The sequence below is a fragment of the Vombatus ursinus genome, unplaced genomic scaffold (genome assembly GCF_900497805.2).
Source record: "Vombatus ursinus unplaced genomic scaffold, bare-nosed wombat genome assembly UNPS02009205.1, whole genome shotgun sequence".
Lineage (NCBI taxonomy): Eukaryota > Metazoa > Chordata > Mammalia > Diprotodontia > Vombatidae > Vombatus > Vombatus ursinus.
In genome coordinates this window covers 22,539,771-22,566,154 of record NW_020948983.1, presented here as the reverse complement: position 1 = coordinate 22,566,154, position 26,384 = coordinate 22,539,771, and the positions used below count along the sequence as shown (strand labels likewise).

The 26,384-nt window shown below is 36.6% G+C and overlaps 1 protein-coding gene across 4 annotated transcripts in view; it reads right to left on the bottom strand.

Moving 5' to 3' along the window:
• The window catches only part of SH3GL3 (SH3 domain containing GRB2 like 3, endophilin A3), a 136,908-nt gene that overhangs the window by 35,662 nt on the left and 74,862 nt on the right, over positions 1–26,384 (bottom strand). The window contains exon 2 of one of the 4 annotated variants that reach the window (XM_027851458.1): positions 8,635–8,703. The exons of 2 other annotated variants lie outside the window; for them this stretch is intronic. In XM_027851458.1, the coding sequence (XP_027707259.1) occupies positions 8,635–8,703 (69 nt within the window). Of the gene's footprint in view, positions 1–8,634; positions 8,704–26,384 lie in introns of those variants that run through there. One more of the 4 variants, XM_027851461.1, reaches the window with a different exon arrangement.

Here is a 26,384-nt window from a genome sequence, read left to right as displayed (position 1 = left end):
GACAACTTAGGAGGTCTGCAAGAAAGGTCTCTCTCACCAGGGTGGTGAGAAGTGCGGCACAGTACAGGCCATACCCTGGCAAGCCAGCATCCAGCCTCAGGGGCAGTGCATTAGAGGTCTGCAGGAGCTCTAAATCCTCAATCCACAGACAGTAAGGGGATCAGACAACTGGTCAAAGGAGATTACGGGGGACTTTTTGCTGCTCCTGGGAGGAGGAATCTGTTGCATTGCCTATATGTGGTTCTGGGTCCTAGTCCAAAGGTATGGAGGGCAATTAGGAGTGTACATAGACAGAGGGCACAAGTATGAGTTGACTATGATGGGATAATTTCAAAAAAATAAAATTAAGGGGTGAGAAAGAAGGATGCACTGGGAAAAGGGGGAAGGGAGAGCCAGAATGGAGTAAATTATCTCACATAAAAGAGGCACAAAAGGAAGAGCTTTTACAGTGCAGGGGAAGATGGTCAGGGTCTAGTGGGATTTAGCACTTGAACCTTACTCTTACTAGAATTGGCTCAAAGAAGGAATAACATACACACTCAGTTGGGTACAGAAATCTATGTTGTACTATAGGAAATATGAAGGAAGGGAGATCACAGAAGGCAGGGGAGATTTTGATAGAAGAGAGAGATTGGGGGAGGTGGTGGTCAAAAGCAAAATGGATTTTGGAGGATGGAGAGGGTTAAAGGAGAGAGAGAAAGATAAACAAGGGGGAAAACAGGATGGAAGGAAATACACAGTTACATATCATAACTGTGAATGTGAAAGGGATGGAAGTGGATAGCAGAGTAAATTAAAAACCAGAATCCGACAATATGTTGTTTACAAGAAACATACTTGAAACCCCCCCTCACACACACACGGAACAATTAAAATTCAAAGTAAGAAAACCATTGAACTAATAAGTAAAACTAGGAGCTGGTTTTACAAAAAAAAAACAATAAAATAGATAAAATATTGCTTAATTTGATTTTTAAAAAATTACCATCATCAAAATGAAAAAAGTGAATTCACCAACAAAGAGCAATTAGAGCAAATATTAGGGGCTTATATATGACCAATTATATGCCAATAAATCTGAAAAATTAAATGAAATGAACAAGATTTACAAAAAATAAATTGTCCAGATTAACAGAAGAAACAGAATATTTAAATAACCCTATCTTAGAAGAAGAAATTGAACAAGCCATAACTGATCTGCTTTAAAAAAAAATCCCAAGACTAATTGGATTCACAAGTGAATTCTACCAAACAACTGAAGTACAATTAATTCCAATACTACATAAACTATTTGGAAAAAAGAGGCAAATGACGGAGTCTGACCAAATTACTTTTATGATACAAATATGAGGCTGATACCTAAACTAGTAAGAGCAAAAACAGAGAAAGAAATGCCAATTTCCCTAACGCATACTGATCGAAAAATTCTCAATAAAATACTATCAGAGAGATTATAGCAATACATAGCAAAGATCATGCACTATGACCAGGTGGAATTTATACCAGAAATGTAGGGCTGGTTCAATATTAGGAAAACTATCAGCATAATTGACCATATAAATAACAAAGCCAACAACATCATATGGTTATTTCAATAGATGCAGAAAAAGCTTTTGACAAATACAGCACTCATTCCTATTAAAACATTAGAAAGCATAGGAATGGAGCTTTCCTTAAAATTATAAGCATTATCTATCTAAACCATCAGCAAACATTATCTGTAATGGAAATAAGCTAGGAGCCTTCCCAATAAGATCAGGGGTGAAGCAGCAATGCCCATTATCATCACTACTATTCAATATTGTACTAGAAATGTTAGCTATGGCAATTAAGAAAAACAAATTGAAGGAATTAGAATAGGCAATGAGGAAACAAAATTATCACTTTTCAGAAAATGATGACATACTTAGAGAATCCTAGACAATCAACTAAAATATTAGTTGAAATAATTAACAACTTCAGCAAAGTTACAGCATATAAAATTAACTCACATTAAGTCATCAGCATTTCTATATAGTGTATTACCATCAAAGTAGAGCAAGAAGAGATGGAAAGGGAAATTCCACTTAAAATAACTGCAGACAAAATAAAATACATGTGAGTCTACCTGCCAAGATAGACCCAGGAACTACATGAACACAGTTACAAAACACTGTTCACACAAATAAACAATCTGAAAAATATTAATTGTTCATGGGTAGGCCAAGCTAATATAATAAAAATGACAATTCTACCTAAATTACCTTATGCTAAATAAAACATCAAAAAAGCATTTTATTACATAGCAAAAAATATTAATAAAATCATCTGGAAGCTCAAAAGTTCAAGAGTATCAAGGGAATCAATGAAAAAATGTGAAGGAAGGTGGACTAGTAGTACCAGATTTCAAATTTTATTAAAAAGCAGTAATCATCAAAACAATCTGGTACTGGCTAAAAGGGCAGCTAGGTGGCATAGTGGAGTGAATGCCAGGTCCTGAGTCAGGAAGACTCATCTTCCTGAATTCAAATCTGGTCTCAGACACTTACTGGCTATGTGACCCTGGGCAAGTCACTTAACTCTGCCTCAGTTTCCTCATTTGTAAAATGAGTCTAGAGAAGCCAAACCATTCCAGTATCTTTGCCAAGAAAATCCCAAATGGGGTCACAGAGTTGGACATGACTAAAAATGACTGAACAACAAAAACATAATATGACAGAAAAGGAAAATGACAAATGTTGGAAGGGAAGTGGAAAAATTGGAATACTAATGCACTGCTGGTAGAGTTGTGAATTGATCCAATCATTCTGGAGAGTAATTTGGACCAAGGCCCAAAAGGCTGTAAAACTGTACATACCCTTCGACCCAGCAATACCACTACAAGATCTGTGTCCTAAAAAGACCAAAGGAAAAGGATCTATATGTACAAAAATATTTATAGCAGCTCTTTCTGTGGTGGTAAAGAATCGGACATTGAAGGGATACCATCAGTTGGGGAATGGTTGAACAAGTTAATGTGATTGTGATGGAATATAAATGCCGAGCAGGATGCTTTCAGAAAAACCTAGGAAGACTTATTTGAACTGAAGCAAAGTGAAGAGGGCAGAACCAGAACAACATACATAGCACCAGCAATATTGTACAATGATCAACTGAGAATGACTTAGCTATTCTCAGCAATAAAATGATCCAAGACAATTCCGAAGGTCTTATGATGAAAAATGCTATTCACCTACAGAGAAAGAACTGATAGTGTTTCAATGCAGATAAAAGCATACTTTTTTTTTTTTTGGTGAGGCAATCGTGGTTAAGTGACTTGCCCAGAGTCACACAGCTAGTAAGTGTCAAGTGTCTGAGGCCAGATTTGAATTCAGGTCCTCCTGACTCCTAAGCTGGAGCTCTATTCACTGCACTACCTAGCTGCCCCTAAAGCATACTTTTTTTACATTATTTTTCTTAGAGTTTTTGTCTGTTTTCTTTTGTAAACTGGCTAATATGGAAATACATTTTGCATGACTGCACATATATAATCTATAGCAAATTTCCTGCTTTATCAAGGACAAGGGAAGGGAGAAAGGAGAGAAAATTTGGAACTCAATCTTAAAAATCAATGTTTAAAAATTGTTTTTACATGTAGTTGAGAAAAAAAAATTTTTAATTAGGATACAACCAAAGCGGTCTTCTAGGGACAAATTATAACAATACTTTCACCAACAAAAGAGAAAAAGAATAGAGCAACGATTTTGACATAACTTAAAAAACTAGAAAACCAACAAATTTTAAAAGTTTTTAAAACCAATTAAATAACAAAATAGACATCTTGAAAATCAAAGAAGAAATTAATAAAGTTCCAAAGAGAAAAGAAAAAGACTATTAATGAAATTAGGAGCTACTTTTTAAATAAATAAAATAGATAAACCATTAGCTAATTTGATTTTAAAAAAGAAAGAGGAAAATCAGATTACCAGTATTAAAAATGAAAAAGGAGACCACAACAAAGGAAGAAATAAAAGAAAGCATCTGAAATCACTTTGCTTAACTATGACAATAAAATTGGCTCCTTAAATAAATGGATGACTATTTACAAAAATAAAAAAGACCCAGATAAACAGAAGAGAATTTAAACAACCTAATGTCAGAAAAATAAACTGAACAGGCCATGAATGAACTCCCAAAGGGAGGGGGGATGTTAAATATTTAAATACGGTAAGGAGGAGAGAGAAAAATAAAAGAAAAAAACAAAGCAAGAAAAGAAGAATAAGGCTACAAGTAGAGCCACGATAGTGTTTTTTATTTTTTTTTAATATTGTTAAATTATAAAGCCAAACTTTCCTTCCAGAGGCTAGTTAGTTCCTTATATATGCTATTTCTATACATTGGGTTGCTACCACCAGGTGAATGAAGGTATCTGTTTAGAGAAGGCTTAACTCCAAATTAAACTTCACCCAGGGACTAAAATTGCCTTCCCAATTATGCCTGATCAATAAATAAAAGACTTTAATTTTTTAAAGTTTTTTTTTCAATTTAGCAGCATTTTTCAATTAACAAGCATTTATTTTTCTCTCTCCCACCTTCCTTTCTCCCCTGGGGAAAAAAAAAGAAAGAAAAACAAAACCTTTGCTTCAGTTAATGTTTTAATTCATTTTAGTTGGCTCTCCAGGGTTCTCTAAGTATAACATATCATCTGTAAAAAGGGATAATTTTGTTTTTTCTTTGTCCAAGTATATTCCCTAAATTTATTTTTGTGTTATTGATATATTCAGAATTTCTAATACTTTATTAAGCAGCAGTGGTAACAGTGGACACCCTTGCTATTGGTTTTTTTTGGAAACAGCTCTAGTTTATCTTCTTTATATATAATGCTACATCTTAGTTTTAAACTTATTGTGGTTTCTAAAAAAGGTCCATTCATTCTAATGTTTTCCATTTTTTTTTCCAAAGCAGAATTGGGCATTATATATTGTCAAATGGGATTTTTTTTGCATTTATTGATATAACCATGTCATTTTGTTGTTATTATTAATGTGTCCAGTTATTTTGAGAATTTCCCTAACACTGAACCGCTCTTGCATTCCTCTTATAAATTCAGAATGGGTCATAGTGATAGGTTGCTGTAGCCTCTCTGCAATTATTTCATTTAAAATTGTTTACATCAGTGCTCATTAGACACATGGTCTTTAGTTTTCTTTTTCTGTTTTGAATCTCTTTTTGTTTTGATATCAAGACCATATTTGGTAAGATCTCTTCTTATTTTTGGAAACAGTCTATGTAATATAGGAATTAATTGTTTGTTGAATATTTAATGCAATTTACTTATATATCTACTTGGTCTCTGAGTTTTTTCTGTATATTACCAAAAAAATCACAAAGCAAAAGAGAAATAACATTTAAAATAACTATAGACTGTATAAAATACTTAGGGGTCTACTTACCTAGATATACAAATAAACTACATGAATAAAACTACAAAACTGTAAAACTATCTTGATGGTAATGACAGATACAAATAACTGGAGAAATGTTCATTGTTCCTGAATAGGCTAGGTTACAATACAATAAAAATAACAATACAATCAAAATACTAATCTAATTATTCAGTGGAATAATCTATTTATTCAGTAAAACTAATCTATTCAAACTAGAAAACTACAGAGAACTAGAAAAAATAAAAACAAAATTCTTCATGAATCAAAAGTCAAGAATTTGAAAGGAAATAATGAAAAAATGTGAAAATGCAGCCCAGCAGTACCAGAATCAAATTACACTACAAAGCAGTAATCAACAAAACAATCTGATGCTAGTTAAAAATACAAAAGTCAAACTCTGGACAGAATAGGTACACAATATACAGATGCAAATGAACCTAGTAACCTAGTTTTCAATAAACTCAAGGACCCCAGTTATTGACTGGAAAAAGGACTCAGTATTTGACAAAAAGTGATTGGAAAACTGGAACACAGTCAGGAAGAAATTATATTTAGATCAACACCTCACATTAAATACTAAGTTAAGTGGTATTTTTGCCAAGAAAACCCCAAATGGGGTTATGTAGAGTTGGATATAATGACTAAACTACAATAAATAGAGAAATGCAAATTAAAGCAATTCTGAGATACTACCTCACACCTATCAGATTAGCAAAGTTGGCTAGAAAAGACAAATTACAAATGTTGGAGGGGTTATGAAAAAAAAGGGCATACTGATGCACTGTTGGTAGTGGAAAGCAATGTGGATCTATACTTCAAAAGTCACTAAACTGAGTATACCTTTGATCCAATGTTAACACCATAGGCCCATGCCACACTCAGATAAAAACAGAAAGGAAGGTCTAATATGTAGAAAAATATTAATCACAGCTCTTCTGTGGTGGTAAAGACCTGGAAACTAAAGGAGTGCCCATCAATTGGGGAATGGGTAAACAAATTATGGTATATGAACAAAATGGAACACTACTGGTGCCATAAGAAATGATAAAGGTGATTGTTTCAGAGAGGGACTACTACAATTCATATTGAGGCTGAGTGAAGTGGAACCACAACAACTCATACCAAAACATCACTATAAAAAAGAACAACTTTGAAACACTGTACGAGTCTGATCAATGCAATGATCAGCCATGATCCCAGACATCTGATGATGGGAGAAGAGTGCTACCCACTTCATCACAGTTGATGGACCTTATATTTGAGCAAGACAAATTTTTGGACATGGCCAATATGTGAATTTGTTCTTTTTTGACTATCTTAAAGTGTAAGGGTTTTGTTTTTCTTTTTTCTTTTTCTTTCTTTTTTTTTTTTTTTACCCAAGGGTGAGGGAAGGGTAGGAGGGAGAAAAATAAATGCTTGTTAATTGAAAAATGCTGTTAAATGTTTTTAAAGAATAGAATTTAATTTTAAAAATTTAAAGTATTTTATTCACAGATCAGGTATAATTGGGAAGACACATTTTAGTCCCATTCTATTCTCTGTTTTTCATGCCTGGGGTAAGTTTAATTTGGGAGTTCAGCCTTCTCTAAACAGATACCTTCAATCACCTGATGGTAGCAACCCAATATATAGAAAGAGCATATATAAGGAATCAATCAGCCTCCAGAAAGGTCTGGCTTTAAAATTCAACAATGCTAAAAAAAATAATAATAATAACAAAAGACACACTATCTTGACTGTACTCATAGCCTCATTCTTCTTTTTTTGCTTTTTCTTTATTTTTCTCTCTCCTCATTACTGTATTTAAATATTTAACTTTCAAAGGCCTATTTCCATTTCACTTCTGCAATTGCAAGCAATCCCAGTTTGAGTCAAATTATGTTTCCAGGAAAAACCCTGCCCTCCAACTTCAGGTACATCAAGAAAAATATTAGCATAAGGGGCAGGAGTTCTCAAAAATTTTTTTCTGTCAAGGACCACCCCCCCCCACTCCCCCACTCCCCCTCACTCCCTCCTTAGGCAATCTAGTGAAGCCTTTGGAGACCTATTCAGAAAAATGTTTATTGATGACATTCAAAACTGAAGGAAATACTTAATTTCAGCCAGAGGTTAGCTGAAAGTTCATGGGCCCCCTGAAATATATCCACAGATCCCATGAACCCTAGGTTAAAAACTCTTGATACCTTGAGGTTGGGCTCAGAATGAAATATGCCAAAACACTAAGTATATCTAGCTCCTTCTGCACCTGCATTAAGCTAAATAGATTCCACCATCTCCTCTTAGTGTTTCATAACCCTTTGGGAAGCCAAGGGCTGGGGAGAAGGAAGTATCTTATCTTACCTATATTCATAATAATACCTTATAATTATACAGTGCTTTGTGCTTTTCATGGTACTTTCACACTATCTCATCTGATTTCCCAGGGCAACCTATTGAGGTAGGCAAGGCATATATTATCATTCCCAATTGACATATGAGGAATTTAAGATTTAAGGAGCTTAAGTGATCTGCCCAGTCACATAGGCAGTGGCAGACTGAGTCTGCTCTCCTGACTTCTTTATCAATCACATATCCCAGGATTTAAAGCCAACTCTTTTTGTTCAGTGAAGATGGGGAAAAACTATTTTCCACATAATAAATAACTTTTCATTTACCTAACAATAGCTTGAAACCTCTTAGCTTTAACTCTCTAAAATGTGTAATCTGTGTTATTTTAATCTTTCCAAATAGATTCTATCCTCCATATGATGCTTTTGGGATCATAGAAGGGACCTCAGAGGATGGAGTCCAACTCTCTAATTGTACAGAGAAGGAAACTGAGACACAGAGAGGCTAAAGGACTAGTTCTGAGCCACAGAGATAGTATCTGAGGCAGGACTGAAACTCATTTCTTCCCAACTCAAAGTCCAGCTCTTTTTTTCCACCATGCCACTTGGCTTCCTTTTAAACATTTTCATGGCTCTAGCCCAAATCACTTTTAAGTTATCCAAATTCCTGCATACCATGAAAGCCCCAAAATGTTTAGGACTGCATGCCTGGAATCTATCCAAGGCTCAGTATCATGAAAAGACAACCTCTAGCTGAGTTCTGTAGCCCATGTTCTGCATTATACACCCTGAGATTCTCATTTGCTTTAGTGAGAGGAGACAGTTCCAGTGATAAATAAAATCTCTCGGCTCATAATGTCAATGTCAATCTTATCTAATTTGCACATGAAATTTTTTCTCACCCTTTGCAATTCTAGGAATTCTTCATCTAGTTTCGTTCTTTCTACTCGACTGATTTTTTCACTAAAGAACTGCAAAAACAAACAGAAAATAATTACATTATATGGCATGTCATAACATTTTAATAGGTAGTAAAAAAAATAACTTGTATTTTCAGTTTGTCAATAAAAACCTACAGTGTTCAGTAGACAGAACACAGAAGGATTCTTTTCAGTAAAATGAATCACACTCCTAAAAGAATGAAAGAAGGAAAAAGGAAAAGGAATAAACATTTATGTAGTGCCTACTATATGCCAGGCTCTGTGTTAAGTGCTTTTTACAGATATTATCTCATTTGATCTCCAGAACGAGGTGCTAATATTATTTTCATTTTACAGTTGAGGAAATTGAGTTAAACAGAGGTAAAGTGACCTGCCCACAGCCACACAGCTAGCAAGCATGTGAGGCTGGATTTGAACTCAGGTCTTCCTGACTTCAAGCACAGTAATCTATCAACCATACCACCAGCTGCCTCTAAAGAAGTTATCTCTGTAATTTTCTGGGATTAGAAGGGGTATTCATAAACACTGGAGGACCTGCATAACGTTGACTGTTGCAGCTAGTGACCCTGGCCTAGTCTTTCAGCAGCTAGGTTCCTTCCTCTTAGGTACACAATTGCAAGTCTCTACTTTGAAGTACATGCCTAAGGATTCTCTTCAAATAACCCTCCAACCTCAAACCCAACCCTCAGAAAATTCAGTAAAAAAAAATATATATATATATATCCAGAGGGAGAGCCAAGATAGCTGAGTTCTCCCCCACATCCCTCCAAATACATTTAAATAATAACGCTAAACAAATTCTAGAGTGGCAGAACCCACAAAAAATTGATTGGAAGTTTTCTAGCCCAAGACAACTTATAAGGTCGGCAGAAAAGGTCTGTTGCACCAGAATTAGAGAGAAGTGCAGTCCAGCAAAGGCCATGTCATCATAGACCTGGTCCCAGCAAACCAGGAGTAGCCCTCAAGGAGACTGAATCAGTGGCAGCAGTGGTGGTTTCCAGACCTCTCAGCCTACAGACACCAAAGACAACTCAGAAGGTCAGCAGGAAAGGTCTGAGGCACCTTGGTAACAGAGAAGCCCAGTTCAACACAGGCCATGCCAATACAGCCCCAGTCCCAGCAAACCAGAAGCAGGCCCTGGGAATGTGACTGAATCAGCGCAGTAGCAGCTGCTGCTTCCAGAACTCTCAGCACAGACAGTAAGGGGGGTCAAACAACTAGTCAGAAGAAGATTATAGGGGTCTCTTTGCTAGCACTGAGGCAAGTCCCTGTTGCTTTGCCCATACTCAGATCCAGGCTGCGGTCTTGGGTGTCAGTCTCAGTGTGAGGAGGAGCACTAGAATAAAGGAGCTTGTAGCCACAATGGAGCAAGGACCCTCTTCACAGTTCCAGGGCAGAAAAGACTGCTTGTGGTCACTCAGACCAGAGCACAGGTCAGGTTAGGAGTAAACACCTTTCCTTAGATCATACTACCTTAGAAGAACTGACAACTTACAAGCTCCCTGGAAGTATCTCTCAAAAATTAAAGCCATCTATATTCATACAAAAAAAAATGCTCTAAATCACTACTGATTAGAGAAATGCAAATCAAAACAACTCTGAGGTTACCACATTACACCTATTAGATTCGCTAATATGACAAAACAGGAAAATGACAAATGTTGGAGAAGATGTGGGAAAATTGGAACACTAACACATTGTTGGTGGAGTTGTAAACTGATCCAACCATTTTGGAGAGCAATTTGGAACTATGCCCAAAGGGCTATAAAACTATGCATCCCCCTTGATCCATCAATAACACTTCTAAGTCTGTATCCCAAAGAGATCATAAAAATGGGAAATGTATAAAAATATTTATAGCAGGTCTTTTTGTGGTGGCAAAGAATTAGAAATTGAAGAGATGGCCATCAGTTGGGGAATGGCTGAACAAGATGTGGTGTATAAATGTAATGGAATATTATTGTTCTATAAGAAATGGTGAGCAGGCAGATTTCAGAAAAACCTGGAAAAACTTGCACGAACTGATGCTGAATGAAGCGAGCAGAATCAGGAGAATATTGTACACAGTAACAGCAACATTGTTCAATGACCAACTTTGTTAAACTTAGCTCTTCTCAGCATTGCAGTGATCTAAGACAATTCCAAAAGACTCATGATGGAAAATGGTATCCACATCCAGAGAAAGAATTATGGATTCTGAATGCAGATTGAAGCATATTATTTTCTTGTTTTGTTTTTCTTTCTTGTGGTTTTTCCCTTTTGCTCTGATTCTTCTTTCACAACATGACCAATGTGGAAACGTTTAATATGATTGTACATGTACAGCCTATATCAAATTGCATGCTGTCTTGGGGAGGGGAAAGGAAGGAAGGGGAAAAATAATTTAGGCACCTTTCTAATTAGGCAAGATGGGATACTGTCTAATCACAGACTTTTTTAAAATAATATTTTCCCCAATTACTTCTTAAAACAATTTTTAACATAATCGCAGACTTTTAACCAAGAAAAAATACCTTAGAGATTATTGGGTCCCACTCTCTCATTTTACAGATGAGGAAACTGAGGTATAGAAAGATCAAGCAATTTGCCAAAGGTGTCACACCAGTCAGCAAGTTAGGGAGCTAAAACTAGAACTCAGGTCTCTTGATTCTTAGCCAATGTTCTTTAGGGAGCTGCTCTGAGATTATGCTGGAAATTTCAGCCCCAGAGAGGGTTTAGGAAGAGTGGCTAAAGAAACAAGCACTTGGAAACAGAACTCCACAACACCTGCTCCAGCGGCCTTCATGGCTGTTGGAATTAAATTGTTCTCATCTGCCCATTTCTCGTGGGGAAGTCTTTACATGCTTTGGGTAGACAATTCCCTGGGCCTGCTGGTTACTCTCAACCTGGTTTAGACTTTCTGGGGTTTACAAGATGTAGCTGCTGCACATGCTACAGCTTCTTGGAGCCACAGGTGAGAGGTGACTGGGGACACCACGGGCTCTGTAGGACCTCATACCAGAGGCGCTAGTCCTCTTTGAACAATCCTATACATAGCTTAAGGCATACCAGATTTGGGGAAGTAGATTCTCTTCCCTTCCCTCCCCCCAACACAAACCTACCAGGGAACAGAACACATTTACTAATTTTTAATGATAAAAACCAGTGTTAGGCAAACAGACAAATCAATAAATATTTATTAAGCACCTGCAATAGGCCAGACCCTGAGCTTGATGATGGGAATGCATATAGCCAAAAAATGAACTAATCTCTACTCTCAAGAAGTTTACATTCTATTAGGGAAGACAACATGTACATATATAAGTGTATACAAGTCAATTCAAAAAGCATTTACTAAGCACCTACTATGTGCCAGTTGGGGCAGTTAGGTGGCAAAATAGATAAAGTGCTGGGCATAGAGTCAGGAAGACTGAGTTCAAATGTGGCCTCAGATACTTACTAGATGTGTAACCCTGGGCAAGTCACTTAGCCCTGTTTGCCTCAGTTTTCTCATCTGTAAGATGAGCTAGAGAAGGAAATGGTAAACCCCCCCCAGTATCTTTGCCAAAAAAAAACCCCTAATGTGATCATGAAAAGTTGGACAGGACTGAAAAAGCATCCAAGAAAAATATGAATTGGTCTGAGGTCACTGAAGAGCTCAAAAAGGATTTTGAAAATCAAGAGGTAGAGGAAAAAATGGGAAGAGAAATGAGTGATGCAAGAAAATCACAAAAAACAAGTCAACAGCTTAGTAAAGGAGACACAAAAACATATTGAAGAAAATAATACCTTAGAAATCAAAACAGGCCAAATGGAAAAGGCAGTGCAAAAGCTCACTGAAGAAAATAATTCCTTAAAAATTAGAATTGAACAAATGGAAGCTAATGACTTTATGAGAAATCAAGAAACAATAAAACAAAACCAAAAGAATAAAAAAGAAAGAAGACAATGTGAAATATCTCACTGGAAAAACAACTGATATGGAAAATAAATGCAGGAGAGATCATCTGAAAATTATTGGACTATCTGAAAGCCATGATCAAAAAAAGAGCCTAGACATCATCTTTCAAGAAATTATCAAAGGAAACTGCTCTGCTATTTTAGAACCAGAGGGTAAAATAGAAATTGAAAGAATCCACCAATCACCTCCTGAAAGAGATCCCAAAATGAAAACTCCCAGGAATATTACAGCCAAATTCCAAAGTTCCCAGGTCAAGGATAAAATACTACAAGTAGCCAAAAATAAACAATTCAAGTATCATGAAGCCACAGTCAGGATGACACAAGACTTAGTAACTTCTACATTAAAGGACTGGAGGGTTTGGAATGATATTCTGGAAGGCAAAGACGCTAGGATTACAAGCAAGAATCAGCTACCCAACCAAATGAATATAATCCTTCAGGGGGGAAAATGGACATTCAATGAAATAGAGGACTTTCAATCATACTTGATGAAAAAACCAGAGCTGAATAGAAAATCTGATTTTTAAATACAAGACTCAAGAAAAATATAAAAAGGCAAACAGGAAAGGGAAATCATAAGGGACTTAATAAGGTTAAATGTTTACTTTTCTACATGGGAAGGTGATATTTGTAACTCGTAAGAACTTTCTCATTATTAGGGCAGTTAAAAGGTGTATATATAGACAGGGGGCACAGATGTGAGTTGAATATGAAGTGATGATGATGAAGTGATGAATAAAATTAATGGGTAAGAGAGGAATGTACTGTGAGAAAGAGAAAGGGAGAGGTAGAATGGGGTAAATTATCTCACATAAAAGAGGCATGAAAAAACTTTTACAGTGCGGGGAAGAGGGGGAGTTTAGGGAGAGTGAGTGAACCTTACTCTAATCAGAACTGACTCTAAGATGAAATAATATACACACTCAACAGAGTATAGAAAACCACCTTAACCTACAGGAAGGTAGGAGGGGAAGGGAATTAAGAGAAGGAGGGGGATGTCATAGAAGGGAAGGCAGGTTGGGGGAGGTGGTAGTCAGAAGCAAAACACTTTTAAGGAGGGACAGGGTGAAAGGAGAAAAAGAATAGAATGGGGATAGGATAGAAGGAAATATACTTAGCAATAGCAACTGTGAAAAAAATTCAATCAATTGAGGCCTCTGATAAAGACCTCATTTCTCAAACATGTAGAGAACTGAGTCAAACTTATTAGAGGCATTCCCCAATTGATAAATGATCAAAAGATATGAACAGTCTTCAGATGAAGTAATCAAAGCTATCTATAGCCACATGAAAAAACTGCTCTAACTCACTATTGATTGGAGAAATGCAAATTAAAATGATTCTGAGGTACTACCTCATACCTATTAGATTGGCTAATAGGACAGAAAAGGGAAATGACCAATGCTGGAGGGGATGTGGGAAAAATGAGACATTAATGCATTGTTGGTGAAATTGTGAACTGATTCAACCATTCTGTAGAATACTTTGGGAACTGTAAAACCATATATACCCTTTAACCTAGCAATACCACTACTAAGTCTATATCCCAAAAGAGATAAAAATCAAAAAGGAAAAGGACCTATATGTACAAAAATATCGATAGCAGCTCTTTTCTTGGAGCAAAGAATTGGAAATTGAGGGGATGTCCATCAATTGGGGAAATGGATGAACAAATTGTGGTATATGATTATGATGGAATACTATTGTGCTATAAGAAATGATGAGCAGCATGCTCTCAGAAAAACCTGGAAAGACATACATGAGCTGATGCAAAGTGAAATGTACTATGTACAAAGTAACAGCAATATTGTAAGATGATCAGCTGTGAATGACTTAGCTATTCTCAGCAACACAATTGATCCAAGACAACTCTGAAGGACTTGTGATGAAAAATGCTATGCATCCCCAGAGAAAGAACTGATGGTGTCTGAATACAGATTGAAACATACTTTCTTTTTCTTGAGGGTTTTTTTTGGGGGGGGTCTGTTTTTTTCACAACATGACTATTATGAAAATGTTTTGCATGACTACACATGTACAACCTATATCAAACTGCTTGCTCTCTCAATGGAGGTGCAGTGGGGAGGGAAGAAGGGAGAGAATTTGGAACTCAAAGTTTTAAAAACAAATGTTAAAATTTGTTTTTACATGCAATTGGGGAAAAATAAAATACTAAATAAGAAGAAATATAATATCCTCATGTGCCCTAGGGGCCTCCACCAGAAGCATTAGTCTTTTTTGATTGGTATAAAAGATCTTCCTTGGCCATTAAATAAAAATATCCGAATGTTACCTATTTTATCTTTATTACCTTAATTACTAAATTTTACCTTATTTCATTTCCATGTGTTGTTTTTCTTGCTTTTTGTGGAGAATAGGAAATACCAATAGGAAGTCCAATAGTAACAAGTGTCCCACTTAATTCTTCCTCTTTTTAATCTTGGCAATTAATCATTCAGGAAACATTTATTAAGTACCTACTATGTGCCAAACATTCTGCTAAGTATTGGATTGAGCTGATTTTCCATTAGAGGGCCTGGAGATGAAAAACCTGAATAAACTGATCCAAATCCCATCAAGGGAGGATATTTAAAGAATTCTAGCATTCACAATTATTTGATTCTATATTTTTCTTTAACTTACATAGGAATGGTTGACTAGAGTCAGGATCATTCCTAAGAAAACTTTCAGATAGCTGACTATGCTTTAGGCTAGGTTATCTTACAAAACACATACTCAACAGTCTTCTAAGAGTCCTAACATATAAGAAGAGTCCAACAGCTGGGACCCATAATAAATCAGTTAAAATAAATTTAAGTACCTCTGTGCCAGGCCCTCAGGTACAGAAGTGAAACAGTCTGTCTCTCAAGGAACTTACATTGTATCAGATGGTTCACCTCTCTGAGCTCATGTGTAACATGGGGAGAATGAATACCTGTAGTACCTACTTCACCAGGTACTTGTAAGACTCAAATGCAGTCAAGCATGTAAAGCACTTTGAAATCTTAAAGTACTATATCAATTTCAGTTAATTATAATAATCTGGCATATTTGGATTATTTTCTAATTGAGCCTTTCCTGTCCACTGATGAACTGGATGGGAAGGCCCATAAACTAGTCCCAATAAGAAAATAAATTGCTTTCTCAAACCAGATCAAATGGGCCTGCTTGATGCAGCATGGACTCTGGCTTACATTTCTATAGATCATGTCTAGGAATACTATTTTTTTCGTCTAAAATAGTAATTTTATTAGACCCTATTGTCCATAATCACTGGCATGCATAGGGCCAAATTCCTCTCTCCTTGCCCCTACATATTACTTCTACCAGGAAATTTTCATTCAGCCAAAAGAATTTTCGTTAACATCAGTTGTTAGTTTTTGGGCTACTTGGTCTATCCAAAAAGAACTTCTTAGGATCACCACTTAGCTTGGTACCTAATAGGCATTTATTCAGTGTTGACTGACTGACTGACTGATTAATCACAGATGAAGAACCAGAAGGGACCTCAGAAACTTTGTACAGTCTAACCTCAAACTGAGGCCTTGAGAGGTGAACTAAATGCCCAACATCACACAGTGAGCAAGTGGTAGAGTCATGATTCAAACCCAAGTCCTTTGACTTCCAAGTCAGTGTTCTCTACACTGCAAAGTAATGCCTATTCCTTCTGATGCCACTTCCTGATAAAGCCAAATTGGTCTAGATCTTTATAAAATTGTTTCCCATTCATGGTTCTTCTGCTAAGAGGACAGGTCTTGAGGAAGAGTCCCTGTTTGCTGGACACAGGGGTTGAGAACTACAGCCCCAGAGTTCATATCCTGAATCCTAGCACCACGCTCACTTGTCAGGATGGTGGGGTAGCTGCTGAGGGTCCAATAGCACCATGTGTCTCTGTGCACTAGTACATGGTCAATTTTTATAGAAGTTCCACATGGTCCTGAGAAATAGAAATATAATTGTTTGTGCATGTATGTATTAGGAGAACTGCCCAGCACTAGCCTGGACCTGGTTCACAGTATACCAGAAGAAACGGACAGGTTTCTAAGTTACCCAAGGGCAAATTTATAGTTGTTCCACTGACAATACCACAGCCACAATTGGCAGTGGGGGCTGCAGAGGAATCTGAAAATTGCTATGGGTGGGGGCCAAGTCTCTAGAGTGTGGGGTCCTAATGGTTGGTTCCTAGGGGTCCAAGGGTGAGGGTGCTCGTCTGTACCTGTTTTCTTGACCATCTGTCAGGTAGGTAGGGCACCTTCCCCTTGCTGGATACCAGAAAGCCTTATCACAGCCTCCCAAAAGACCAAGGAGAGGCAGGGATAAGAAAATCTAGCTAAAGGAACGAGGAGGTCAGGGACTGGGTAAAGGGAAATTACAGGGAGACCTGTGGACATCTTTGGGGGTACACACTATTCAAAGTACACTAATGTCAAATGATCACATATGCAATGCATACACTACAAACTTATAAGAAGGAAACTATTTCTACCAAAGCACACATATCCACAACTGTTCTAAAACTGAGTCTCAGAGAATTCCCTGGGGCATAACAGACTAAGTGACTTAGCAAGGGTGACAACAGTCATCAGTGTCAAAGGATGAATGTGAATCCAGGGTCTTCTGATTCTGAAGTTATGGCACACTTATTGTGTGTTTGTGTTATTTAATGTATATATTTATTGTATATGTACACCCACATACATATACTATGTAGTGACCATCTTCATCCTTCAGATGAATATTCTAGAGCAAATTAAAAGTGAACTCTCCACCTTAAAACTTATTCCAATCACACACACACACACACACACAGAAAGAGAAAACTATATATTTCCCTCCAACTCTGCATAGTGATTCTTCAAATATCTTGAAATAATTTAACAATTTTTGAATTGCATGTTTTCCAAACATTATTAGTTTGCGCAATTTTAGAATTTGTAAATATCAGAATTAGTATTGGTTCAACCAAAGCAATTTGGGCAGTTTAGATTGGGATTTGGAATGGATAATTTTACTAATAGTTGCCTAAGTTAAAGAGGAAATTATGTGGCCAAGTTAATTTAGAAAATCAATCTTAAAATGCTAAAGGACAACTCATTAAATATGGGAAGAGGTGAAAGTGAGGAAGAGATGGATTCCCATCTCTAGCCAAGGATCCAATGGACTATTTAAAAATCATCCCTACATTGCCCATGTCTTTCCTTGAAATGAATATTCTAGACCAGATTAAAGTGATCCTTTCCCCTTTAATTTATTCTGATCCTCTACATAGCTTGTCCTTGATTTTACCTCTACCCTGGAAGCAATATTGTCATTGAATATACCATAATATTTAATTTTTTTCTTTTCCTTTTTTTACATATGTAGTCATGCAACACATTTCCATAGTAGTCATGTATTGAAAAACTAACTATATTTCCCTTCATCCTATCCCTCCCCCCATTTATTCTATTCTTTCTTTTGACCCTGTCCCTCCTTAGAAGTATTTGCTTCTGATTACCCTCTCCTCCAATCTGCCCTCCCCTCTATCATCCCTCTGCTCTCTTATCCCCTTCCCCTCTATTTTCCTGTAGGCTAAGATAGATTTCCATACCCAATTGAGTGTGTATGTTATTCCCTCCTTAAGCCAAATCCGATGAGAATAAGATTCACTCATTCCCTCTCATCTTCCCCCATTTCCCCTCCACTGTAAAATCCTTTTCTTGTCTGTTTCATGTGAAATAATTTACCCCATTCTACTTCTCCCTTTCTCCTTCTCCCAGTATAATCCTCTCACCCCTTAATTTTTTTCTCCAGATATCACCCCTTCATCTTCAACTCACCCTGTGCCCTCTATCTATCTACATATACATAAATATAATTTTCTCCCTCCAACTACCCTAATACTGACAAAGGTCTCATGAGTTACAAATATCATCTTTCCATGCAGGAATGTAAACAGTTCAACCTTAATAAAGTCTCTTATGATTTCTCTTTCCTGTTTATCTCTTCATGCTTCTCTTGATCTTGTATTTGAAGGTCAAATTTTCTATTCAGTTCTGGTGTTTTCATCAAGAATGCTTCAAAGTCCTCTATTTCACTGAATGTCTACTTTTTCCCTTGAAGGATTATACTCAGTTTTGCTGGGTAGGTGATTCTTGGTTGTAATCCTATCTCCTTTGACCTCCGGAATATTATATTCCAAGTCCTCTGATCCCTTAACATAGAAGCTGCCAAATTTCATGTCATCCTGATTGTGTTTCTGCAATACTTGAATTGTTTCTTTCTCGCTGCTGGAAATATTTTCTCCTTGACCTGGGAACTCTGGAATTTGGCTACAATATTACTAGGAGTTTTCTTTTGAGGATCTCTTTCAGGAGGTGAATATACCCTAATATTTTAAAGGGATCACTATAGTATATTTGAACATTTTTTGTATTTTTTGCAAAGCCACATCTTCACATCAAACCAACAGTATTTGAAAATGATGCTCAATTTATTTAGCATTTCTATAATGTACTCATCATGTATAACTCTATATTACAGCTATCTATGTCATGCTTAGCAGCGACACTGGTCTACCAGCTATTCCAAGACACTCCCATCTCACAGCTCTGGGCTTTCTCTCTGGTTGTTCCCCATTCTAGAAATGCTCTTCCTCTTCCACTCCAACTACTGCCTTCCTTAACTTCCTCTAAGTCCTAATTAAAATCCTACCTCCTACTGGAAGCCTTCCCCACCATCTCTTAATTCCAGCACTTCCCTCTTTTAATTATTGTCTACTCACCCTGTTTGCTTTGCATTTATTTCTTTGCATGTTGTATCTCCCATTAGATTGTAAGCACTTGGAGGACAGAGAGCTGGTTTTTGCTCTTTTTTTTTGTATCCACAGCACTTAGCACAGCTCTTGGCACACAGTAGGCACTTGGGAAATGTTTACTGATTGAACTAAAGGAACTGGGAATGCTGAAGCTGAACAGGAGAAGCCTCACAGGAATAAACCCAACTGTCTAGAAGGTTTTCATGGGGGACAGGGGGCTGGACTTGTTCCAGTGACAGAAGAAGAAAGAGAAATGGCACAGAAGCTTTAAAGATGCAGATGGAAGGAGGAACGTATAACATTTTAAAGGGTCCCAAAGTGGGGAGGGGAGGGCAGATCCCTTCATCAAAGGCCTTCAATTAGAAAATGGATGACCACTTGTTTGGAATTGCTGAAGAAGGCGTTCTTGGTCAGGCAGGTAAGAGCAGATGACCTTAGAGGTCTCTTGGAGTTCTGCGATTCTGTGATTATGCATGGGTCATGAATTCTGTTGATTTTTATGCCTTCAACATCCCTCTGTGTGATCATAAGCTCCACAATGGGGCTGTTTTTAGCTAAGCTTAATATACTGCACAGGATTCTGCATTTAGTAGATATTTAATATACATTTATGGAATTAGAATAAATGAAAAGGAGTAAGAAAATTGCAATGGAGTGAGGCTTTGGTTCCATGAATTAACTTTCTGAGGGTCTAAAGAACTGATGAAACTTTATTCACAATATATTTTTAGAGCAATGCTAAGCATCCAAATATATATATTGCAGACAAGCTGAAATCTGAAGGAGAAGAATTAGTTAGGAGGATGAAAAGGAGAAAGAAGAAGAAGAAGAAAGAAAAACAATAACATGCATACTGCTTTATGGTTTACAAAAGTGTTTTACAAATATTATCTCTTTTTATCTTCACAACAACCATATGAGGTAGATGTTATTGTTACCCCATTTTAAAGATCAGGAAACTGAGGCAAATAGGTTAAATGATTTGCCCAGGGTCACACAGCTATTAAATACCTGAGACAATTTTTGAGCTCAAGTAGACTTGATGCCAAGATTAAGTACTGTATCCACTGCACTGAGTAATTGGCTTAGTTAGAATACTGGTCATTATATTTCTTGATTAAATGAAGTTTTAAACACTAATAAAGTTATGAAGATGGCCCCTCGGACAAAATTAAGCTAAAACTATCCTCAAACTCATCAGGTTCAAATTCTGTCTTCTGCCAGAGAAATCATAGAAACACAAATTTCCACTTAATAAATGGACAAGTAATTTTGAGAAACTATATACCTTCCCTCAATAATTTCTTCATATCCTACAGATTCTGCAGGGTCCTCCCTAGCTTAGATCCAGTAACTCTTTCTAGTCTAAAATACCTGATCAAAACAGTTTGGAAAACACCTCAGGAAGAAAAAATGTGCCTCCAGAATTGTTTAGCTTCTGTCCTTGGTGACGAGCGAGGATCTTGCAAAAATTATTTCTCTTAATAAATAAGTCTCTATCATATTGCTAATACTAAAATCAAAGTAGGCAGTAATCAATTTCTGAAATAATAAATGCCAAACCTAAATGATACATACATAACAGGGTTGTGTCCATGCCTCTTTCTAATTTATGGTTAAAACAATATGGCAAAACGACTAGCTGAATTATATGAATGCTAGACAGCTACAGGAAAGAGGAAAATAAACATCATATTCCAGGCTTTATTTCATATTCCAGGTTTTATTATATTAAGCTAAGAGTATATTAAGAAACAGCTGGATCTGTTGGCTAATTATTTCAGAGTTTAGCATCAACTATGCTAAAACTAAAACTGTATTTGGCAGAAATCTGACAAAACTACAAGTTTCACCCAGCTTGTCAACGTATTCATCTCCTCAGAAGACTATCTGGTTGATAACTCATGTTGGCAGAGCCATCACAATGCCAGCAGTTCTACTAAAAAAAAAATATCAGGAATTCCTCTGAAGCCATGCTGAGATTCTTTTAAGGCTGAGGTAGCTGATCAGTAACACTTGCCCTTACTCTTGTTTAGCCCCTAATTGTTTCTCTTGTGCTACAAGGGACAGAACTCTGGAGCCTTAGCTGAGCATTTATCCTTGAGGAGACTTAAATCTCTTTGATGGAAATGTTGGCGCTTTTCCCAAGCACTCCTGAGGCCTGCCTTCATGGACTGCTACACTAACTAGCTGCCCTCTACTTGGGCCAGAATACACATAAATTAGGCTCCTGAATTTTCAGGACAGAATCTGCCTCCCACATGTCTTGTCTCTCAGCATGGATCTTTCTTTAAACCACAACACAGATACTTCAAACATTCATCAGACAATCTGACTATGAATTGACTGCAATTTAATATACACCAAAGGTTCAATGAAGATAAATAAGATGGCCTATTGCATAAGGGAATTATCTATTCCTGAGATTCTTTAAGCCCTATCCCCATACTAAATGAGATCATCAGAAAGCTTCATATCTGGATCATATTATCTCAGCCAAAACTGCTGACCCCTGATGCCCTTTCATACCTCAACTCCCACAAAAATGTGCTGTTACTACTAAGTGTTATGCTCTCAACTTTTAGAGGGTCTATATATAATCAATCAATATTTATTGAGCTACTACTATGGCTATTTTGTGCCAAGCACTGTGCTAGGTGCTGAGGATGTAAGTACAAAGAATAAACTGTTCTTACTCATAAGAAGCTTAATGAGGGAGACACCAAGTACATAAAATATATATATATACAACATAAATATTAAATATACATATACACAAAATAAATACAAGGTAGATAGAAATGCATTAGTAGCTGAGATCAGGAAAAGTTTCATGTAGAAGATGCTGTTTGAGCTGTGTCTTAAAAGAAGAGAGGGATCCTAGGAGGCAGAGGTAAGTAGACAGTGCACTCTAAGCATGAGGGGGCCAAGCAATGCAGAGATAGGAAATATCACATATGAAGAACAAAGAGGCGGCCAGTTTGACTGGATCCAATGAGTGTGGGAGGGGGAATAACAACATCCAATGAGACTAGAAAGTTAGGTTAACTTTAAGAGTTAAACAAAAGAGTTTGCATTGTATTCTAAAGGCAACAGGAAGCTACTGGAGGTGGCAGCTGTATTAAAAGTAGGGATAAAAAGAGGTAGGTGTTGTGAAGATAGAAATGATGAGATTTGGCAATTAACTGGATATGTGGGGTGCAGGGAAAGTGAGACAACCAGAATAATACTGTGACTATAAAAACTGGGAGACTAGAAGAATGGTGATGCCTTCAGCAGAAAAAGTGAAGTTTGGAAACAGCTAAACAGTTATTAAACTACTATTATGTGCAAAACACTGGGCTAGGCACTAGGGGGAGGCATGAAATTTTTAAAAAATCCATAAATGAGCTTACAAACTAGTAAAAGTGCTGTTTTGCAATTTTCAAAGTGCTTTCTCACATATTCTTGATTTTCCTAGTGAAACTGTAAAATAGGCAAGGCAGAGATTTTATCCACTGTTCATATGAGGAAGCAGGGCTACATAGGATAAAAGACCCAAAGTCACAAAAATAACAAGGCAGTAATAAAAACTACAAAAGTGAGCTCAAAATATTTGTATTTGGTTTTTTGAATTCAGGATTTTTTTGCTAGTAAATTGCATTTTTCTAATTATATTTTCTATAGGATAATATTAAAATCAATTTCATACATTAATAAGCACCAAATACATGTACAGTATTATGCTAAAAGTTGGAGGTAATATAAAATTTACATAAAATACATGCTCTGGCCTGCTCTCTGAGAAGATATCACGTAGACATCGCATGTTATTAAGCGATAGAGACTTTCCAAGGGTAGGTTTGCAAGTGATCTTCAAGAGGGGTAAGCAGAACAGGATTTTCTCAGCTTTCTCCTATCCAAGAAGCCAACCTTGTTCCTATTTTTAACAACTGTTTCTTTCATTCCAAATTCCCTATTATGCTTCTGTCCCTGTCAAAGTAAATATGGTATCTAAAACAGAAAATAGTTTATATGAAAATTAAATATGAGCTTAAGTTGTAAAGGAACCAAATAAGAAGTGTTTAGTGTTTAAATCTTAATATTTACTTCAAAACTTCTAGAATCTGTGATTTCACTTGGTATTGAGTACACCATCCACCACCACAGATAACCACTCCTTCACCACTTAGAAGACAGTCATCCTGAGTTGCTATGGCTGGAAGTCATCACACACTCCAGCCTATCTAGTGATGACCCTCTCTGAACTGAGCTAGGCTGGTTTTCTGCCAGGAGACAATCCTGCCCCCAGGCCTATACTTCAAGCTTTCCAGCTTAGAGGGCCTTCCCAGGCCCTGAGCTATGCTGGAATAACTCAAGAATCCAAAGCCACCTCTCTTTCAAGGTAAGGTGTCAGACTGGGCTTGTAATGAAAATATTTTATTGCTGAATTTAAATTTCAATTTACAGGTGTACTAACAAAAGGAGGCAAAAAGCTAGTAGAGAAATGGGTGGTTTTGTTCCTTTTTCAAAAAGGGTCAAATGGTAAGGAAAGTACACCCTTTTTATTGGAAAAGAAAGTCTGAAAGGCTTATTCACTCTCTTGTCTTTCTTCTCCTATGTGAATGTGAATATAGGGAGGCTAGAAGGAAGAATATGAAAGGGAGTACTACTTTTTTCTCCCTGGCCAGACAGCATTTCTATGTTGGTAACCAAGAGATCGCAGAGACAGAGAGCAATGCTGAAGAAACCACTGGATGAGGAAGAGTGGCTATAAATATCAAAAGACTCACTAAAGAAAATTATAGTGGGGAAAACTAACTTCTACAAATTCCTAATTCAAGCTATCCTTACATACTTTCATCCAAGGGTTCTTAAAATGGTTCATAAACTTGAATGGGGAAAAACTACTTCTGCATTTTCACTAATCTCTAATACAGATTTAGTATTTTCTTCAATTATGAATTTTTAAAATCAAACATTATTTATTCTGAGAAGAGGTCCCTAGTCTTCACCAGACTGCTAAAAGAGTGTGTGACCCACAAAAAGATAAAATCCTCTGCTCCAAGCTGATGTCCCAAGAGAGTTCCGAAAGAAGCATACTAAAAGGTGGGCTGGACAAAAGTGACAAAATCAAGTCTGGGGATTAACATCAATGCCAAATGAAGATATAATTGAGAAATGAGAAAAGAGTCCAATTATACTGAAATGTCTGTATTTATAATAGATATAATTATTTGCCACTAATTTGTAAATTATTTGCTTTCTTACAATTATTTGTTTTCTTGTGAAATGTTAAACTTTCACTATACAATTAATTTGGTCAATTCTCTACCACCAAAAGAAATTATTAATATTATCCATTAGTACTTATGGTTCCTAGGTTCATAAGGTCACAGATTCAGAGCCAAACAGAACCATTTAGTCCAACCCTCTCACCATTAGGTTTCACTTGAAAACAATACTTGAAAGTAAAATACAAAAAGACAGAAGCAGGAGAAATAAGAAGTTGAGAAGGGACAGATTTTGGCTCAAGGTAAAGAAAAAATACTCTAAATGAAAATGCAAAAATGGAAATGATTTACCTTTTCAAGTAATCAATCAATAAACATTTATTAAACAATTATGTGCCAGGCACTGTGCTCAATGCTGTGGATACAAAAAGAGACAAAGGACAGGTGCTGCCCTCAAAAAGCTTACAATCTAATGGGGGGAACATGCAAACAAATAAATACAAACTAAGCCATTTACAGGACAAAGAGGAAATAATTAACAGAAGGAGGGCACTAGAATTAAGCTGGAGAAGACTTCCTATAGAAGGTGAGATTTCAGTTGGAACTCAAAAGAAACTAGGGAGGTCAGTAGTTGGAATGGAGGAAGGAGAGCATTCCAGACATGAGACATATCCATGGAGAATGTCCAGAGCTGAGAGATGTAGTATCTTCTTCATGGAATAGCCAGGAAGTAAAGTATGGATGGCCACTGTTTAGGTATACTGTAAAGGGGATTCATTTAAATACAGGTTAGACTGCATAATTCTTCAAGCTCATATTATGTGACTATGTGAAGAATCTTATAAATTATAGAATAATTTAAGTAGAAAGGAACCATAATTCAGCATTTCAAGTATCCATGTTTCATCAATATTTGCCCTTTCTCTACTGTTAAAGATCCCAATCCTGCCATATACCTTAATAGATAACCTTCATGAATTGCTATAATTGAAAAAAAAAGTCACCTGGTTGCCAAACTTCTAATGATGAGACTCTCCAAATGTGGCATGCTAGTGTGGTCCTTAGACCTGGAGTTCACTACTGAGACTACACTTAAAATGTAGTTGCATGTGCGCGCACACATACGTGCACATTTTTTCCAGAAATAGACAGACATTTACCATATTCCAAAATCCACTTTCTTGCTGTTTGATGGCACCCAAAACATATGACAAAAATTACTTTGAATACATCAGGGCATAGATAAATGTCACAGTTGAAAGTTATGGGTTTGGCGTAATGTGGGAATAAATCCAATTTATAAAGTAAAAGCATCAAGTTAAAGTTATATTATGTGTTTATTTTTGAAAAAAAAATGAAAAGCATGATTACCTCTATCTCAGGTAAATTATACCAGGAGTAAATGTTTACTGTTACAAATACATGATAATAATCAAGACACCACCAATACTGGTGACTGCGTATTCTAATGAGTTTCCAATTACAGAGATGGAAGATACCTCTTGAAAACACAATTTAACTGAAAACAAAGATGAATCTGAAAAATTGACCTTAAAAAATAGTGATCTAAGAGCCAATTGGTCAAAACTCACTGGAACCGTTGGTTTTAAAAACTATCCTAAATACTTGCTCCAGAAATCACATTAAGATAGTACACCCATGATCTAACTCTGCCCTGGATTCCCTCCTCTAAAGTGGTCCTTATTCATGTAAAATACATACTCCAACAGCAAATCAGTAAAAATGGAGGTATCAGCACC